The 21,032-nt window shown below is 43.3% G+C and overlaps 1 protein-coding gene across 1 annotated transcript in view; it reads left to right on the top strand.

Moving 5' to 3' along the window:
• Positions 1 to 20,020, top strand: part of INTS9 (integrator complex subunit 9) — an 81,242-nt gene extending 61,222 nt beyond the window's left edge. The window contains exons 14-17 of the mRNA XM_005146393.3: positions 645 to 812; positions 14,772 to 14,870; positions 17,751 to 17,888; positions 18,756 to 20,020. Coding sequence (XP_005146450.1) covers positions 645 to 812; positions 14,772 to 14,870; positions 17,751 to 17,888; positions 18,756 to 18,932 — 582 coding nt within the window. The 3' untranslated portion in view covers positions 18,933 to 20,020. The remainder of the gene's footprint in view (positions 1 to 644; positions 813 to 14,771; positions 14,871 to 17,750; positions 17,889 to 18,755) is intronic.
• Positions 20,021 to 21,032: the final 1,012 nt, after the last annotated feature.

Below are 21,032 nucleotides of genomic sequence, written 5' to 3'. Positions count from 1 at the left end.
CACAACTGATAGCAATCACCACTAACTGGTTTTTGGGCAAGTATCTCCTTCCATGTTACTACTGAAGTATAATGCTGTTTCCAAAACAGTTTGCAGAAACACTGTCTTGTCTTTTGGCTTCCTTATATCCTGCAGCAATCCTTATGGCAACCAGCCTATCTATGCTTTGTCAATATGCTGCTGACATATCATGAAAACTCAGTTTATTGTGCTAACTTTTTTGCAGCTTTGCATGTTGACACATCTGCCTCACTCCATGCCATTGTATGATGGTCTTTGTCTCTACTGTAGTTTTCTCCAAATATAGATGACAACAGTTTGGAAGAAAAAGCTATTGAATATTCTTCTGTTTCTCCCTATGGCAGTTAACAAGACTGTTGATACCTAAGTGGTGATTAAAGATAGAAATGTAGGCCTTGTTACCCTGAACACTGTTGTATACAAAGCAAAGACTGCCTTCCCCTTAACAGCTTGTTCCAATACTCACTGGATCTTCTAGGTTGCATCTTTTGGATGTTTTTTTCATACAGATAAACTAGCTTGCTAACAACGAGCTGCAAGCCTCCTTATGGTAGTAATTGCTGGTGTAGGACAGCACACAGAATCAGCCAAACATTTTTATAAGTCACCACATTCTTTTCCAGCCTCTCCATGTCGTTTGCCCGGAGCAGTACACTCAGCCACCACCCACCCAGTCTCATCGTACAGATCTGATGATAGACTGTCAGCCTCCACCAATGTCCTACCGCAGAGCAGAGGTGCTGACCCTTCCATACAAGCGGCGCTATGAGAAGATTGAAATTATGCCAGAAGTAAGTAGCAATAGTGGGGAAAAAGATGGTGGCTTCTTGCTCATACAACCAAATTCAAGCGTTGCTTCAGTAGCCCATTTGATTGATATCTTGGGGCTGTGATTTACTACTGATTATGATCACATAAAGCACTTCCTATCAAATGAATGGCTAAGAAAGAAGCACTTCTGAGGGAGAATTTCACTGTGTAAATGAAAGGAGAATTATGGGCAAGCAAAAATATGTTCAGGTTAATTGTCCTGTGCAAGGAGATATCGCATCTCTCCTATGGAGACAGGTTGAGAGAGCTGGGTTTGTTCAGGCTGAAGAAGAGAAGGCTCTGGGGAGACCTTAGAGCAGCTTCCAGTGCCTAAAAGGGCCAACAAGAAAGCTCGAGAGGGGCTTTTGACAGGGCCTGTAGGGACAGGACAAGGGGAATGGCTTTAACCTGACAGAAGGGAGATTGAGGTTAGACATTAGGCAGAAATTCTTGGCTGTGGGTGTGGTGAGGCCCTGGCACAGGGTGCCCAGAGAAGCTGTGACTGCCCCATCCCTGGCAGTGTTGAAGGACAAGCTGGATGGGGGTTTGAGCAACCTGGTCTAGTGGAAGGTGTCCCTGCCTGGGACAGGGGTTGGAACTAAGTGGTCTTCTGACTCAAACTATTCAGTGATTCTTTGATGCAAAACAAAGGGCAATCTCTGCTAGCCATCTGTGAGGCAAGCCAGTCATCTCCAGTTTAAATATGAGTAAGTTGAGGCACTGCAGTTTGAATTAGTGGTCCAGGGCCATGGAAGGGATCCCAAGAATCTGAGAGTTTGTAGCCAGGAGCTGGCTTTCTCCTTCCCTAGCTGTACCTACTATGAGAAATACCTTTTCCCCTGAGGAGCAGTATTCGGTCATATGTTAAAGGCAGTAGTGAGATGACTCATTTATATTACAGCAGTTCCAATAAATGGTTAATTCCTACAGTCTGCTGAAGTCCAGCAGGTTAATTGGTTGCTTGTAGCCCTCTGTACTGTGGACTGCTTATTCCTGCAACATTTATTAATAATTTATTAGTGCCATAAATCAAATATAAATGTGTCCATACTACAAAGGGTAACCCATCTTCTAATAGACATGATCTTAAAATATTTTTTTGACAATCCAATCAGCACAAATGCATCCTTGGATTGAAGGTCACAATGGCATTTTCCAAACAGGCATTACTGCCATTTGGAAACTGTTGAATATGTAAGTCTACTTTTCATCAGAGTAGAGGAAGTGCCCTTAGTTAAGCCAAACATCGATACAGAAATGGTACTCCCTTAATTACTTCCCTCAGCTAGTCTGCAACACCCATTTCTACCATTTCACGTGTGTCTGCTTTGTACCTCACTTCTGTAAGGAGCTTTCCCAGCCCCTAGTTAGAGGACTGCCAGAGACAAGGAGGGATTATTTAATTAGAAAATATACTTGGATGCACCTCCATCATGGCATGTATATTTAATTGTTTTGGCAATTTGCATATTTATTGGATCCTATTAAACCTAAGAGTATCAAAACATGGCTTCCATTCACTGATGTGACCAAAGCAAATCTTACATTCTGAGTGCAGAGAGCCAGCAACATGGCTTACCTATTATTTAGATTCCACTGAAGCTTTGGTTGTCCCCTGAACTGTGAGGGTGAGTGAGCTTTTGTATGTGAGCCTATCCCTGGTGTCAGCCCTATGAAGAGGGTGAGTACCAGCCTTCCCTGCAAACAGAATGCAAATTAGCATGGATGCTACAGATGAATATTCACCAACCCTCAGATATTTTGAAGTTCCTATCAAGGGGGAGGCTTGTCTAAAAGCATAGCTGGTCTGTGGGAATGGCAGGTTCAGTTTCTTGCTCTGTCAGTCTTCCTGTATGATCAGCACAAAGTCTAAGCAACAAAATTCAGCTCACATTGGAAAGGACACCAAAGACTGCATAGTTCCTTGGCAAAGCTTATTAATCCAAAGGCTCATGTGGCTAGACTGCATCAGAAAACAAGTCAGTGTTTCTCTTGCTGGCTTGGCTGTTGTCAGCAAGATCCCTTACACTTGAGGCTCAAGAGGCCATGTGGATTCAGTCTCATTGGCAGCTATTAATGTGAAAGTGCTCTCAATTTCTCAAGCCCAATCTCCAATAGTTTTTAGGTGCTGTCTGTCACCAAAATGAATGGATTCCTCCTATACCTCTAGGTAAAAGCAGTGCACAGAAATAAGAGCACTTCCCAAAGCTGCTGGGATGTTGGAGGGAGAGTGCGCTGTAGACAATATTATATTCACCAACCTAGGAATTGGCAGCAAAGAAGCATGCAGAAGATGAGAGCTGGTTCCTATTGCATTCACTCTTAACTTGGAGAGTTTGAGCAGAAAGCTGCAGACAGGAATGTTGACAGAAATGTCCCTTTTCCCCCTCTAACAAAGAACATCAAATTCTATTCACCCAGGAGTCCTAATTTCACAGGTATCTGTGCTCAGGGAGTAGAAATATTAAGTGATTTTCCACAACCAGGTCTTTTCTCTGGTTCCAAAGCTGAACTTACCAACCTGTTACAAAAAACTACTTGGTATGTAGTCACACTACTGAAAAGATTTTTTAATATGATACCAAAAAATTAGGTATACCAGGTAATCTCTGAGACTTTCAGGAAAGCTTTTGTTCTTACCCGCAGGTGTTAGGTATATAGTGTTTGCTTGCCTCCGGGAGTTCAAGAGTTAGACCTTGCTAGAGGTTAGGAACTTGCTGGAGGAATAACAATGCCAACTTTGTAGTGATCACAGACTGTGTCTCCAGGACAATCTCTATTTCAGCATGTCTTCATCACATCACCATGGAAGGCCAGTTTTTTGCTTCCAGCTTGACCTGCAGAGCGGTGTTAAAGCATGGGAGGGACCGTACATTGTCTCCCACTCTCTGTGACTTTGGGCTTTGAGTCTTAGCAGTATAGTGTCACTATGTAATCTCTCATACTCTGTGTAGCCAGTTACAACAGTCAATCCCAAAGGATCATTCTTTAGTTTTGAAATAAATGGGAGGAGAAGCTTGTATTTCCTTGGATGCTAAATTCCCTTAAATAAGCACCTTACCTCCTGTCGTGGTCTAATTTTTATGTGCCATCTGCATGGATTGCCTTATTCCCTTCCCCAGCAGAAGAGCCCTGTCTGTCTGTCCTGTTGTGCAGAGAGATAATTAGGACATTGGGTTTTTGAGGCTGATGCAAATGGCTGATTTCAGGCAGGGCTTTCACAGTGGTGGCAAAAAATGGTTGTAACTTCCCCTTCTGCTGGGTCTTTTGTGCAGTACAGGATTGCAGATATGATTGATGAGGCTCACTGGTGGGGAATATTTGCTGCCTAATGTCTCCTTTTCAGTAGTCTCATCCAATACCTGAATATATAGGAATTTTTATACTGCAAGGAAAGAGCATTTGTTTCATATGGACTACCACTAGCTCCGGAGTTCTGTGAAGGCTCAAGTGGCAATTGGAAAGAGTGTTTCATAGCTCCTAGCAAACGTTGCAAAGACTTCTTATTTGTCAAAACCATGTTAGCCAAAAATGCAATGATGAAATTTACCCTGGGGAAAAAAGTAATTGCTACATGAGCTGCAGGGCTAAGATTTGTGTCCAAAGTACAGCTAAAAGACTCATAAACAAATGTCTGCTTCAATGAAGCCCTGATCAGGGCCCTGTCCTAACACCCACAGCCCTTTCTTAGACATGGACATGTGCTGAAACTGCTGTCTGGATTCTTAAAGCTTTTGAAAATCAAACAGTTGTTTCAGCATGGTTTCAGTCAATACAGACTGATGGTATGATAGTGTGAAAGTTCCTTTCCAAAACTGTTATAGTGGTTCAGATTCTGGCCTGTCAGGCAACAGTAAATTTATATTGCTGGAGCTTGTCTACTTTTCAATCACTTCACCAAAGAGCAAAGTCAGGTCAAGCAGGACTGTTGTATGTTAATGAGATTTACACTTGGAGCAGCTTTTGTTTTGAGAGAGGTTTTAGCAGTCCCGAGGCACCAGGCTGGAATGGCTCTCAGAGGGATTGTGGAAACCTTTACACTTTAACTAATTTGTTCTTCTTGGCATCTGCTTTTCATTTTAAAAAATAATAAAGAAAAAGACTGCTTCCTGGAAATTGTCTAGGCATTGTCTATTCACAGGAGAATGATGGGAAAATGGAAAACACCTTCTGGAGCAAACAGATAAATTAAACAGTAGTGTTTGAGCAAATAATGTGCCTCCAGTTTAATTACAGCTGAACAATGGTGTGGATCACTTGATTTCAGCAGCAGACTGACTTCAGTGAGGGCTTTGTGGTTTAAAATATATGTGCAAGTTCTTTAGAACACAGACCAGTATAGGAGAGTGTGAATGTGCAATGCACAGCCTGTCATGAAGTGAAATTATAAAGAGCTATTGCAGAGAAGATTTGGCAACCCGTTACAATGATGTAGCTTTCATGCCACCCCACCTTTCTCCTGTCCTGACTTATCTTTCTACACTGAATCTTGCCAGTCCCTTTTTTGAGAGAAAGAAAGGCAAAACACAGGTTTCATCTCACCCCTCCAACTTCCTTCATGTTTCAGGGACTGAAGACTTGTAATTTTCATCTTTCTTCTAACGCTCAACTTATTTTGGTGACCCCACATTATCCTGATCATTCTGTTCCTTTTCCTCTGACTATTCCCCCTTGTGTAAAGATTCCATAATCTTACTACAAAGTAAATGAAATGTAACCCACCTGCTTGCTTCTACTTCTATCATTCCTCTCTTCAGCTCCCAGCTCACTGAAGCCACTGACTGTAAAATTGCCTAGGGTCCCCCCTCATTCTTGAGTTTGACCTCGCCTTTTGACATTCTACCAAAACTACTCTTGTCCCAGCTTTTACCACCTGTTTCTTAAACCCAGCCATAGCAACTGAAGTCTGCTGTCTTCTGCTTTATGTCATTGGTGTTCAATGCAATCAGCTGTTCTGTTCTTAAATATGCCTTCCACCTCACTCCCATGTCTCTTCAGCCTCCCATGTTTCTGCAGGGAATTCTCCTCCTTCCCACTCCCTTTTGTTTGCTTTGAATGTGCTACACTTCATTTCCTTTACTTTTTTTTCCATTTTGTTGTTCTTTCTTCTGTATCTTATTTCTGATTGGTTTTACCCACATGTTGCCCTATTTAGATTGATGAAAGTCAAATCTGCTTTTCTGCTCCCAGACTGCATTTGCCTGCCCATATAAATGTCTAGGTTTGTTTCTCCCTTACTTTTGATGACTGACTGTAAGATAACCCTCTTTTCTAGCCACACACCTCTCCCAGTCAGCTTCAACAATATCACATTCTGACTTGACATTCTGACCCACAAACTGGTTACTATTTTCTTTCAATATTGTGGTTGATGCCCTTTTCATATCTTTCAAATTTCTCATAGAATAGAATCATAGAATAGTTAGGGTTGGAAAGGACCTCAAGATCATCTAGTTCCAACCCCCCTGCCATGGGCAGGGACACCTCACACTAAACCATATCACCCAAGGCTTCATCCAACCTGGCCTTGAACACAGCCAGGGATGGAGCGTTCACAAATTCCTTGGGCAACCCATTCCAGTGCCTCACCACCCTAACAGAAAAGAATTTCTTCCTTATATCCAGTCTAAACCTCCCCTGTTCAATTTTTAATCTGTTACCCCTTGTCCTATCAGTATAGTCCCTAATGAACAGTCCATCCTCTGCATCCCTGTAGGCCCCCTTCAGATACTGGAAGGCTGCTATGAGGTCTCCCCACAGCCTTTTCCAGGCTAAACAGTCCCAACTTTCTTCATACGGGCGGTGCTCCAGTCCCCTGATCATCCTCGTGGCCTCCTCTGGACTTGTTCCAACAGTTCCATGTCCTTTTTATGTTGAGGACACCAGAACTGCACACAATACTCCAGGTGAGGTCTCACAAGAGCAGAGTAGAGGGGCAGGATCACCTCCTTTGACCTGCTGGTCATGCTCCTTTTGATGCAGCCCAGGATGTGGTTGGCTTTCTGGGCTACAAGCGCACACTGAAGCTGTTCATTTTCTCATCAACGAACACCCCCAAGTCCTTCTCCACAGGGCTGCTCTGAATCTCTTCTCTGCCCAACCTGTAGCTGTGCCTGGGATTGCTCTGACCCAGGTGTAGGACCTTGCACTTGTCATGGTTACACTTCATGAGGTTGGCATCAGCCCACCTCACAAGTGTGTCAAGGTCCCTCTGGATGGCATTCCTTCCCTCCAGCGGATCAACCGAACCACACATCTTGGTGTCATCGGCAAACTTGCTGAGTACACACCCATTCCCACTGTCCATGTCACCAGCAAAGATGTTGAACAGGATCGGTCCCAACACCAATCCCTGAGGGACACCACTCATTACTGGTCTCCAGCCGGACACTGAGCCATTGACCACAACTCTTTGCATGCACGCATCCAGCCAGTTCTTTATTCACAGAGTGGTCCACCTATCAAATTGATGTCTCTCCAATTTAGAGACAAGGATGTCGTGTGGGACAGTGTTGAATGCTTTGCACAAGTCCAGGTAGATGAAGTCAGCTGCTCTATCCCTGTCCATCAGTTCCGTAGCCCCATCATAGAAGGCCACCAAAGTGGTCAGGTAGGATTTCCCCTTAGTAAAGCCATGCTGGCTGTCACCAAGCACCTTGTTGGTTTTCATGTGCCTTAGCATGCCTTCCAGGAGAATCTGCTCCCAGATTTTGCCAGGCACAGAGGTGAGACTGACTGGTCTGAAATTCCCTGGGTCATCCATTTTCCCCTTCTTGAAAATAAATCTTTTGCATCTTTTTGCAATTTTTTTTTGCATTTTTTGCATCTATAAGCTGCTTGCCTTTACTTTGAAGATGGTTATGTCCTTGCTTCCCCTACCTGTCATTCAAGTTTGAGGCTTATTTCTGCTTCAGCTGGTTTTGGCTTCCACCATCCTCTTGTACATTCCTCAAACAACTGTTTCCTGCCTGCTCCCAGGCTATGCAGCACACTGGGGAAGAGCTTCATTAAACAGCCATAAATCTACTTCATTACACTTCTTAAATACCTTCGTAAAACTGTCTCTTGGCACAGCACTGGCAAAAAGCCATTTTTTAGCTTTAGTACTGAGACTACTGCTTATGTTTCTGCCCAGGATTATTTCTTGTTGGTTGGTCAGTACGTATATTTCTGGTTGGATTTCCAGGCTTCAGCACATTGATCAGGAGCCCTGGTCCATTAGTTGAGCATGGAACGTGTATGTGAAAAAGTAGAGGTTTATTTTGTTGCTCAAAACTGCAGAACTTCAGCTTGTTTTATTTCTCCACTAGATATTGGCTCTATGGAAGAGTAAAGCTAAGATGTAGGCATTTGCAAGCAATAGCATCAAAACTTCAGATATTTATGGCATGATTCTTCATCCACTGAAGTTAATGAGACTGTAAAATCTGCTCCAGAGAGAATAGTAGCAGACCCACAGAGACTGAAAGATGTATTAAGTTAGGGTTAGTTTAGCAACTTAATCATCCCATTTAAAACACTTGGATTCTATAAAATCTGAGGCTGGCGCTCCAACAAGATATGACTTGGATCACCCACTAATGATTATATAGATGCCCTTAGTTCTCAGATGTTTATTCTTCTCTGCTGGAAATGCACTTGTTCCTTCAAGTCTCATTACAAAAATTCCTCAAATTCATTGTACTGCACAGTAGCCTCCAGCATACTTGTGCCTTGTTTAATGTGCTTGCTGGTCCTGAATACTTACTCCACAGGCATATTTAAATCTTTGTACTTTTCCCCTTCAGTGCATGTGTTTGACTACATATCTATTTGTTTCCTCTGCAGGATCTGATACTTGCAGACTTTCTGCACTCAGACTCTGCCTGATTTAGCAGATGGTATAAAGCCAAGGCTGAATCTGTTTGAGAGTTCTGCCCACACCATAACCTCTTGTGCATTTCTGTGTGTGGTTTCAAGTGACAACATATCTCCTGATGCTTAAATAGTGAAGGGATAAGAAGAGGCAGGGAGGTAGGAGGTGAGGTAAATTGCCTTGCTTTCCTAACATTGCTGGCCAAATATAGTGACAGGATGAGGAGCATGTATTTTCTTCTGTTTATAAGACTGACTATACAGGTCGATCCTGCTTGTGAAAGGGCTATTTCACAGCTTTTAAGCATGTGGAATATTTGGTCACCCTTTTCCTATTAAAGGTAAACTGGGAAGATGCTTTTTTGCATTCAGAAACTGGATTTGATGTGTGTGAGGAGCAAGGTGAGAGGAGAGATGGAGGATGAGGCAGGCTGTTCTCTGTTCAGATTTTGCTGAGGACTACTTCCTATAAAATCCTCTGTGAAACTGTTGCCTGGGTCCTGGTGGACTCCCTCTGAAGGCAGGCAGATCTCAAAATCTTTGGGCTTTTTCTCTAATAAATGGGAGAGAATATTTTTCTGTTGCATACAAATTGCATCTGTTTTTAAAGGCTAGGATCTTGCTGAGAGTCTCTTCATACCTGGCAAGCTCCGAGGCTGTAAGCAGTCATTTCACCCGGAAATGGAAGTGCCCTCATGGGTTACCTGTCCAGAATCCTGCTGCAGTTAGTAATAGTGTTTATAATGTGCCTCAAAAAACGTTAGGCACCAGCTTCAAATTGTGAAGACTTTTGCCCCTGCTGTTCCCATTAGAATGCTGTTCAAACCCCCACTGTCTCTGATGGCTAGAAACGTCCTAATTTCCTGCTTACGCTTATTCATGGCTGTTCTGCACATACTTAACATCATGTTTTAGCATAAATAGATTTTCCCTTTTGTTGGTATTTTCCCTGTGGTGTTTACGTAATCAAATTCTCCTTCTTGCTTTCTTTTTGCCAGGCTAAACAAGCAAAGATATTTAGTTTCCCCTTACAAGACAGCATTTCCTGCCCTAATCTACCCTTCAGAATATCATACTTGAATTTAAATTACCCACAATTTACCAGTAGTTCAAATGATATCTTCCTGTGCCCCATATAATAGCAGTTACTCATATCTGCTAGAATTACCTGGTATTTTCTGGAGCTACATTTAGCTTTTTCATGGCTGTGTCACATTTGTGACTCTCGGTACTCATGGGATGAACTAATACCCCTGGACTCTTCACCTCTGTCATTTCCAGGAGCTGCCAGCTCACAGCAGAAATTCTCAGTATTAACCCAGTCCCTGGCCTTGTATTTCACACTATTGAATTTCGTCTTGGCTTTCTCACTCCCGTTCCTGAGGTCATCTAGTTCTTCCTCTGTGATAGTCTGATCTTTCTTTCTATTGAGGGTGCCTCTACAAACTTCAGTGAGGCCTACTGAACACTCTCTTCATTTTGTACTGGGTCATTTATAAAAACTGTAGGGGAGTAAGCTCAAGACTGACCCCTTTTAGGGGTCTTTGCTTTAGCCAGTGCTTTTGCCACCTCAGGGCTGCTGTGCAAATCCAGTTTGTAATTTCCCATGTGGTACCTTGTAGTGCTTCATGAAGCACATACTGGGGCTGCCCCAGTTCCCTCAGTAGTTGTCTTAGCAGAGGAAGCTCATGTGTTAGTTGCATGTGATCAATTATTGATGATATTTAAAATTTTTTCTTCATTTACTTTATTACTGCAGTACAGTAGCATTAGCAATGGACCCCTTTGGTATGATTTCTGAGTTCTATGTATTGCACAAGCACTGAGCAGAGCTGGTCCCTGCTACAAGGAATGAATTGCAACTCTATTCTTTATTTTCTCTGAGGACTTGCAATGCATTGAGTTCATAATGGGTCTGTTCTGCCCAGTGATTTCACATCTCTGTGTCATGTCTTTGGTTTCTCTGGTCTGATCCAGAATTACAGCTCTGGCTTCTACCTCTACTGCAGGGTTCATACATTTATGCACAGTGTACAGATATGGGAAATACACATTTAATGTTGATGTAAAAACCAAGCTATGTCCATTTCTAAATGCATGTGCTATAACCTAGTGTATACATCAATGAATTTCAGATCTTAAAGGTTAAGGAGATTTTAATTACTGCTAAGCTTTGCTGTGCAAAGCTTACTGCTAAGCTTTCCTGTTCTCCTTTGCTCCAGTCCTAGAGGGTGAAAATCCAGCTCACCTCACTCAACTCGGGCTTTGCCTCTCCTTTCTGGGTCAGCCTTCCTACCATAATGCTATTGCATTTATAAAACTTGGAGGTGAAGAAGGAAAAGGGAGGAGTTTGGAGAGGTGTCCCAGAAATCTAGGAATAAGTCACTGATAGTCAACACTGCAGTTTGGATGTTAAAATACTGACTGGTGTATGTCTGTCTCTGGGAAAATCATCCAGAAGACCAAGACCGTGTGTGGTAAAATTCTGGTCCTCTTCTGATTTTATTCACTGATTATTCAGCCTCTGGGTTGGGTTTTTTTCCCCTCCAAGAGTTTCAGATCTTATCCTCAGTTATTGTTCATCCCTTAATTACCAATGAGAGGATTTTGGGCTGGTGACTGAAGACAGCATGTGACGTTATGCCTAAGGGAGAGTTGTCCCTAATGAAGCCTTAGTAGAGGCTTCTGAGAAACCTAACACTTGTACTTTGTTTTTCTTTATAAGTAACTATAGTTTGGCGAACAGAAGTGTTTGGGCTCACATAGTGATTCAACTGCAGTTTACGTTAAAAATGTCTGCTTTGTAAGAACATAGATGGACAGCTCTGATCACAGGAGCAGCACATCCCAAGCTGAGTCTTCTCTCCCTCTGCCATTATAAGGTTCACATCAACACTTGCAGCTCCAGACTACTGAGAGTCAATGACTTAGGTTTTGGTTGGTCTCTGTTTTAAACTTCCCTTAACAGGAGGGATTGAAAAAATGAAATACACAGTGCACATACACAGACAAGTTTGTCTTTAGGCAGTCCAAGGGCCCATCCCCAGGCAGGGGACTGATTAATGTGATGTTAGTTCTTAGTGTTGTGTGTCTCTGCTTTCGTGACTTTCCTCGTGCCAGCATGTGGCATTAGACTTGTGATAATGACTGGAAGGAAGACACATTTATTCTTGCATAGTGGGGGGCTTTTCAATCTCACAGACAAAGGCTTAACAAGATCCAGAAACTGGAAGTTGGACAAATTCAACCTTGAAATAAGACACAGTTTCCTAGCTGCAGGGAAAATTAAAGTTTGGAACAGCTTGTGACAGGAAATGGTGGAGTTGCCATTGCTTGGAGTATAGACAAGATTTGCTGTCTTTCTGAAAAGGATTTCTTTAATCCAGCATTTTGGATGAGGTCTGTGATCTGTGTGTGTAGGAGATCAGTTGAAGGGAGTATACCAATCACTGCTGTCTGGTCTTGGTGGGTGAATTACTGGATATGATTAAATGATCTTTTTGGTTTGGGTCAGTGAACTTCTATAATAGGATTGGCCGCAACATGGAGAAGGCTGTGAGATAAAGCAATATCTTAGAGAAAATAATTATTAACATCTGCTTTACTGTCTGTTTGACTTTTAATAATTAAAGTGTTGCTGTTCACCAGCTGTGTGGTTAAAAGCTATATAAATGTTAATAACAAAAGTATTTCAGTAGCAGAGGAGTACCTGGATTCTAAGCAGAGCTCTGTTTTTTAAGGATCTTTCTCTTTTCGGTGTTTGTCATTGTGCTATGTATTCTTCATGAGAGGCCACTTCGTATCGATCCTCCTCTGGAAGGTGGTGGGAATGGAAAGTGCCTTCGACCACTGCAAAGTGCAGCATAACACAGTGCTGCAAGTGTTACTATTTTTAGGTCCCAGGGGAAATCTGAAGCAATGATTATCATTATATTTTCATTCTCTAAGCCTTCAACAACAAATTGTAAAGGCTGTATTCAAACTGCTGGCTTTAAAGATCCTGAAGGGAGTTCCAGAGAGACAGCAATGTGAATTACTCTATGAAATTTTGATTTCTAAGATCCACCAAGTCTGAAATATGTAAAATTTAGGGGATTTGAATGCAGCCCTTAAATGTCTGTGTTTCCAACACAATCATCTATCCAACTGTTTTATTTCAAGGAGGTGCTCTCAAAATGTTTCTGCAACTTTAATAGTGGTAGGTAAGATTTTCAGATGTCATTAGAATTTGCTGAACTTTGCTGCCATTGAAGCCAACAGACAGGAAAATCTTCTCAGTGCTTCAGTGGCAAAAGGATTAGGCCTGTAGTGAGTGCTTTTTGAAGTCAAGTTCAGTTGCTTCTATGTTCACAAGGATTGGAGCTTTGCAATAATACTTAAACATAATCGTAATTTACGGCAGACCTGAGTACTCGGCAGTAAAGTATTGTTATCTGAAGTCTCTTGACAAGTGGCAGGGTTCAGTTGTTCTGCTCCATCTCTCTCCTGGTTTGAATCCTGTTGAGAATTCACTAGATGGTCTTTGGTAAAGAATATAATCTTTCTTTGCCTCAGGTGCATTGTCTACAAAATGGTACATGCTTTTCAAAAACCCATTCAGTTTCTCACCTGCTTTTCATACATGGGAGCATCTAGCAAGGTAAAGATTAGAATGACTCATAGCATCATAGCTCATCCAGTTCCAGCCCCCCTGCCACAGGCAGGGACACCTTTCACTAGACCAGGTTGCTAAAAACCTGCTGGTGTTGCCTTGCTGGCAGGGCAATGGTGATAGCTGCTTCTCCAGAGCTTTGCTCTGTGGAAATACTGACTGAAGTTCCAAAAGAATTCGTTTACCAGGAGGTTAAGCTTTTCTTAATGCATGGCTTGAACTGGAAGTACCATGTGTTTGGAAATGAAAAGGAACCATGAAGGTCTTCTTGTACAGGCTCTTTTTACATGAGATGGGTTGATGCGCTGGGTAGGTTGATGCTACAACTATTAGGATAAACAGTCAAGTGGATTCTGCCCCTTTAAGTGTTACTTCTCAGATCTAAAAGATCTTCCCGTTCAGAGGTATAATGCATGAGCAACCTTACCCATTTTGTTCTGTGAGTCTGCAGGGTTTCCCCACAGGCACAGAGCACATTTCATGCATCCTGGCCTTCAGGTCTACAGTGAATAACAGGGAGGAATACTCAGAAAGAGCTCAGGCTGCTGGCCCATGCAGTGGGAAGGTACCTCTTTATCTAGGACTAGATCCTGCCAGCAGTCATGGACAGAAATCCAGGGCACCTAGTGCCTAGATGAGAATATATGTCATCTAAAATTCCTTCAGAGAGAAGAAGAGAATAATTTCTTGTGGTCATGAGCACTGTTTTCTGCAGTGTTCCTTTGGAAACATGGCTGGGAGAGGTGCTTCCCAGTTGGCCAACCTCCACAAGTCTCAGCAAGTGCAGTACTGCCCACTCCACATTCACTGCCAACACCCCCTGTACAGATGGGCTTGGGAGGTTGCCGTTGAATTCAAGGATGGAGCCAAAGCTGAATTTCATTTCTTTCAGAGAGGAATTATAGAAAAGGCAGTGGCAGGGTTTCTGTACAGTGTTGTAAGGAAAAACTTCAGACCAGTCAGCAGAGCCACTGGGTTTTAAAGGGCAAACTCCTTTCTTCCAGCTATTCTGCAGTCAGAATGCTGTAGCAATAAGGAACTGAAAAGAAAGTGGCTTGGATTTTTCATTGTCCATCAACACAACAAACATACTAAACAATACCAAATTAGATTATCAGGTTTACTAATCAAAATTATTAATGAATTCATTGATGTCTTTTTAAGCAAGGATTCCTTTTAATTGTGCTTTTTGACACTTGCCTTGGTTATTGAAAACCTTGTGCTGCTCTGATAACAGTATGAAAGTCAGTAGCTTTAAGAGCTGGGAGGAGGACAGAGCAGGTAAGAGGAGCACTTTGTCATTGTATCAGTGGTTTTGTGTTTACAGTTCATTAGTCTATGTTTAAAAATACCATGCTGCCAATTTAAATCACAGCTGGATTCATACAAAGTTTGAAATTATCACTTGCTGAACAAAATCCTTCTTTTGCTTTAGCTTGCAGATTCGCTTGTGCCCTTGGAGATTAAGCCTGGTATTTCCTTAGCAACAGTTTCTGCTGTGTTGCATACTAAAGACAACAAGCATGTGCTGCAGGTACAGTATAATGTGAAAAGGAGAAAAATATCCTTACACTGGGTTTCCTGCCATCTGGGACCCCAGCTGTTCTCATAAGACAACCCCTTCAACAACTCTTCCTATTGGAGCACAGTCAGATGCTTTGTCCTGGCATGTGTGAGTGAGGAATTACACTTAGAGTAGAGAGTGGGCTGCAAATAAATCTCTACCCTCTTTTTATTGGCCACATGCCTGGTGAAGATAAAAGGGGAAACAAAATTATTCCTGAAGAGAGGCTACAAATCATTCTGCTCTCCTCTGTAACCCATACACCAGGATCAGCATTATCCTCTCATAGACTTAGAACTGAGGGTGAGAGGAGAGAGATGACCTAAAACATCAGACGTGTGAAGGGACTGTCTTCCTTAAATTGCCCTATTCCCCAAGAAGCAGCTTGCACATCTTTGTGCAAAGGGTGTACACTCTCTTTCTACTACCTCCTTTAGTCTGACACCACAATTCCTGGCACTGGTACTCTGCAGAAGGAGATATCTGGTGGACCTGCTTAGTGGTGGATGCCCTGCTGCCCTTTCTCCTTTGACGCATAAGCATGCAGGGAACTTGGTGAAGCCACACTGCATGCTGCTGCCTTTCCCGCTGGGCAGCAGAGCAGAGCTGCACTTGGGAAGAGGGGCTAGTGTGGTCACGTCTTTAATGCTGGGATGTAAAGATCAGTGAAGGATTTATATCAGTGCACAGCAGACAGTCTTACTTTTTCCAAGTCAGTTCCCTAGAAACACTAGGAAACACTGAAAAAAATGGAGTATTGCAATCCAGTTGATCTGAGACCACTTTCTCCTTTGTGTTGTTCATTGAATCTCTTCTCTACTGATCTCTGATGCCAAATAAATGTAGACCTGGCCTTAAAATGCAGAGCCCCCATAAGTGGATGAGGTAAGCCAGCACAGCAGCATCTGTCAGTATTGGCTGAGCCTGGGACCTCTGGGAGTTACAGAAGTTGTGTGTAGACAGGCCCCAAAAACTCAATCTAAAAACACAGAACCATGTGAATGATTCATGCATAAATAACATCATGCATGTGTGTAGGCACACCAGCTAAAGGGAAAACGGTGGGGTTTGTGAAGTGAGTCAAGTACATCCTGCCTGTGGAATTGGAGCCTGGCAGACGGCATTTCTCTCCTAAGGATGAAAAACACCCTTCCCTGGCTGTTGAAAGAAACATGGGGACATCACCACAGCAGGTTCAGACATGATGCTGCATGATGGGAAAGATCCAGAGTTGAAAGGAGACCAGGCTGTCACCTGGAGAGTATTGGGTGCTGCACAGCACTGGAGTTGCTTCAGGCAAATTCCCCATGTGTCATGCAGGTGCATTGCTATCAAATAGTCTTGCCAAAATTTTGGGAGAAATTTTCCCAGCATCTTTTTCCCAGGGACTGAGTTGCTAGTTCACTGGGAAAGACCAGTGCTGACACTTCCCTAACCTAACTATCCTGGTGAAGGGCACATGAACTTAGAATCACAGAACAGTTAGGGTTGGAAAGGACCTTAAGATCATCCAGTTCCAACCCCCCTGCCATGGGCAGGGACACCTCACACTAAACCGTATCACCCAAGGCTCTGTCCAACCTGGCCTTAAACACCACCAGGGACGGAGCATTCACCACCTCCATGGGCAACCCATTCCAGTACCTCACCACCCTAACAGTAAAGAACTCTTTCCTTATATCCAGTCTAAACTTCCCCTGTTTAAGTTTGAACCCATTACCCCTTGTCCTGTCACTACAGTCCCTAATGAAGAGTCCCTCCACAGCATCCCTATAGGCCCCCTTCAGATACCGGAAGGCTGCTATGAGGTCTCCACGCAGCCTTCTCCAGGCAGAACAGCCCCAACTTTCTCAGCCTGTCTTCATACGGGAGGTGCTCCAGTCCCCTGATCATCCTCGTGGCCTCCTCTGGACTTGTTCCAACAGTTCCATGTCCTTTTTATGTTGAGGACACCAGAACTGCACACAATACTCCAAGTGAGGTCTCACGAGAGCAGAGTAGAGGGGCAGGATCACCTCCTTCGAGGTAACTTATTTTACATGAGAATTTCCCCACTGTTCTTCTTATAGGAATCTGTTTTTCATCTCCATGAAATGATCTATAAAAAGTGCTTAGTTAACTAGACACTGTGCCCGCACGGGCAGCAACACACAGTGCTGGGTCAGCTATCACTGCACGTGCTAACCCTGCCTCGCCCACCCTGCTGATGGAGAGGGGGCTCAGGGATCAGTTAAGCTTTCTGAAGCAGCACGAAATTACACCCAGATCACATTCAGTGATTTTTCAGGCACTGCAGCATCTCTCACGCCTCCTGTCTGTATTCAAGTTCTTCATAACAGCTCACTTTACTGAGGCCAGTGAGAAATAAATTATCCATTCTTCTCATTCCCTGAGTTGTTACTTGCTCTGTATTTGCCTGTTTCTCAACCCGTTACATCTTTCAGAGTGTGATTTTCAAGGTATTGACTTCTGTAAGACATGATTCCTAGAAAATACCACAGAGTACTTGAATGCTAAAATAGAAAGCTTCGGTCTTGAGCTGAGTCAGACAGACCTTTTAGCATGACAGAAATTTGAACAGAACTGAATTTGACAGAAGTTTCAAGACGATGGAGGTTTGAACTAAACCTGCTGATATATTTCTATAAATGGTAGCTTCTGTGTGCGGAGCTGCAGTGGAGCCCAAGGCTGGGTTTCTCCTCTCCCCTTCAGCACAGCACTGCAATATTCCCCTGTAGTCCCAGAAAACAAAATCAGTATGCCTTTCCTATCTCATGTGCTTTTCATTCCAACTACATTGTAATAAGCTGATCTGATTCAAACGTTACTGTGCACCTTCTCATCCATTAGCTCCCTCCAAAACCTCCGCAACCTCCTGCCAGCAAGAAGAGAAAGCGAGTGAATGATGACGTGCCAGAGTGTAAGCCTTTGAAGCCATTGCTGAGTGGCTCCATTCCTGTGGACCAGTTTGTGCAGACACTCGAGAAGGTATGATGTCTTTAGTGACAAGTGAGGTTCAAGCAGATTTCTACTCTAATCTCATAAATGTACTGCTTTACTAGCAGAGAAAGGGAAAATAATTTTCATGTAGCTTAAAATGGAGAAGAGCTTACAAGCTAGCAAAATACTTCAGGAAACCTGTATCCCTGCACTGAGTATGGAGGGGATAGTTCTCCATGGAGACATGTCCTGATACAGGGGCTTCCTGACAGTCATTTCCTCCTGGTTTCTCATGGAAGTAGAGCTTTTGGGGGCACTCTGGATGGGTGAATTTTCCCTATATAACTTTTGGATTTATCAGCAATAAATTGAAACGATGGGGAGAAGGTCTCAAAAGTATTTTAGGTAAGCAAGTGAAGAAGAGATCCTGGAAATGCCTCCACTGTTGTGAGGTTTTCTGGGGAGCTGCAGAACAGGGGCTTGGTGGCTGAACTTGCAGGCAGTTGGTTACTGCTTTGTGGAGCCCTGTTCTCACCTGTGGGACTTCTTGGAGAAAGCTTGCAGGAAAAAGGGCAGGATTGTCTGTGAAGAAGTTTGTTCTCATCTTTGAGGCAGTGATGTCAGCAGATGGTCACTTCTGTAGTTAAAGGAGCCATTGTCCTCTTTGCCTCTCAGGATCTTGCAGTTGCAGTGGAAAATGTTGGGTTTAACCTCCCTGTTTATCCATCTGTATAATGAGGGTCTGTGTGTGTTTCCTCTGCAAAGCCTTGACATCTGAGATGTCTAGAGTGGCACTCTGTTTTGTAACCATTTTCCCCTCTCCATCCCCCTGTGCCCTAGGCATTTATCTCTATCTGTTTTCCTGAGTTGTAGTAACATCTCTTTCTTTTAACTCCTCCTCAATGCTACATGTAGCATGGTTTCAGTGATGTGAAGGTGGAGGACACAGCCAAGGGCCACATCGTACTCCTCCAGGAGGCAGAAACTCTCATTCAGATTGAGGAGGACTCCACACACATCATCTGTGACAACGATGAACCTTTGAGGGTGAAACTGCGTGACCTGGTTCTCAAATTCCTGCAGAAGTTTTAACTCATGGACATCATGCTGCTCTGCAAGGGGGGACCCCAGGGCACCAGAGCTAAAAGCTTTCCAGACGGTGACCCCAGGGAGAGAAAGGGTTTGCTGATTCACAGAGACCAGAAACTACCTTCCCCTTTATGGAGAAGCAAGGAAGTATTTTTAATATCTATTTTTTTAATTTTATTTTTAACTGGTTTTGGAGTATTTTGGAGGGGATTCATGTTCTGTAAAATTGGGAGTTTGAATCTTACAGGAGATATGACCTGCAGAGTAAATAGAGTGTATTTACAGGGTGAAATTGTTTGCAGACACAGACATTTCTTTGTGTGACCCACTCAGCAGTGTATGCCCCAGTCCTTTACCTTAGGAGACTGTAGGAATATTGAAACAGTGGCCATGGATATGAAGAGATTTGTGTTTCTCCCCACTGCTTCTTCCTGGTCACCAGATCCCATTTCCTGTCTGTCCTCCATTTACCTTGTGCACGTGCATTTCACTGGCACAAAGAAAAATGAGAAAACTGGGGCAAAGATTATTAAAACACAGATAGGAAAAGGGGGCTATGCTGGACGTGTAGAGTAGCTGGGAAGTGGCAAGATAACACGTGTTAGCAGTGCAAGGTGTTTATTGATGCTGCAGCCTCACCTGGTGTGACCAGATTTGTCCACCCAGCTCTAGGCTCTTCACTGAGACAGACACATGGAAGACCAGTTTCTCTGGGGTTCCTCCATCATCAGTGGAGCAAATGTCTCAGAAAGGTACAGTCAGAAGTACATGAAGTAGTTAAACTCCTAGCGCTCATGAAAAACCTCTGAGATTTAAGTGCCTCTTGTTTCTACCTTGCAAAACCCTATCCTTCCAGCCCCCATAGTCCCAAATCCTGGCTGAAATACTGAGTCATGTACCCAAAGCCATCTGTACTGCAGACCTGGGGAGGTTTTTCACTTCCCAAATCATATATTTGGGGCCTAAACTTAGTTAATAGTATTGCTTTTAAAAGCAACCGATTCCTCAGATTTACTGCTGTTTTTTATTAGATTGCTTTGTATTTATTTGGTGTTAAAAATAAAAAGCATAGTAAGACTGCCAAGGAGGAAGCACATTCTGTGGTTTATAAAAGTATCTGTGTGCCTCTTCCACATCTGCCTCTGTGTGTCTGTACACATTTGTGAAATATAACTACTCCTTCAGTTTATAGCTTTGGGGAGATTAAGGCAGTGGAAGAACAGCTCTGTAATAAAAACTATTTGCAATTGCCTTTTCCACATCACATTTTGTACACATTAAGGATTTCTGTGCAATTGGGTGTACAGACTCCAGTGTCCATGACTTTGCTCTCTGTAGATGTCATGGCCGTGAGAGAAATCATACCATTAATGTGCTAAAAAACTTGTTGCAGTAGCATTAATCCTCATAAGGGTTTACAACGTTTGCAGTAGCTCAGCTTCTTTATCATCACTCGAGAGCCCGATAAAAGAATTGGATATATTTCACTTTGTAATTAAATCTCCAAGGGGATTATTTTGAACATATCTGGGGCTGGGGGAGAAGGAAGAGAGGGCCTTGTAATATGAGTCCCAAGAGCATCTTTACCTCTGCTTGTTACCCAGACCAGTGCTTCATAACCTTATCTTGTGATTATACTCATTTGCATTTATAGTTATAAGGAACTTCACTTGCTGCTTTAAGAAACCAGACCCAAGGCTGTGTGTCAGTGCTTGGTGCATCCCCCATGGCTGAGCATGGCTGTCCCAGCGGTGTGCGAGTGGGCAGAGCATGAAGGCAGTAGTTTCTGCTTGGTGAAGGCTCTGCTGGAGTGGCAGTGTTACGAAATACAAAGTCATTGTGCTTCCATGGAGGACTCAGCAAGGACCTTGCTTACCCTGGGGCAAAGAACAAGGATGCCTAGTTCCCATGGCCCAAGGAGTGAGAAGCATTAAAGCCCAGTCAAGAAGAGCTCAGCTGGGGTAGAGTGAGTTGCAGCTACCTGTGGTCAAGAGGCAGAACCCAAGAGCTGGGTACTGAGAGACAGGAGGACATTTCTATCACATTTGTGTGGTTATATGACATGGTGCCCTGCAGTAACAGGCCTGCTGATTCACTGGCTTA

The sequence above is a fragment of the Melopsittacus undulatus genome, chromosome 3 (assembly GCF_012275295.1).
Source record: "Melopsittacus undulatus isolate bMelUnd1 chromosome 3, bMelUnd1.mat.Z, whole genome shotgun sequence".
Classification (NCBI taxonomy): Eukaryota; Metazoa; Chordata; class Aves; order Psittaciformes; family Psittaculidae; genus Melopsittacus; species Melopsittacus undulatus.
This window is presented reverse-complemented; position numbering and strand designations above follow the sequence as displayed.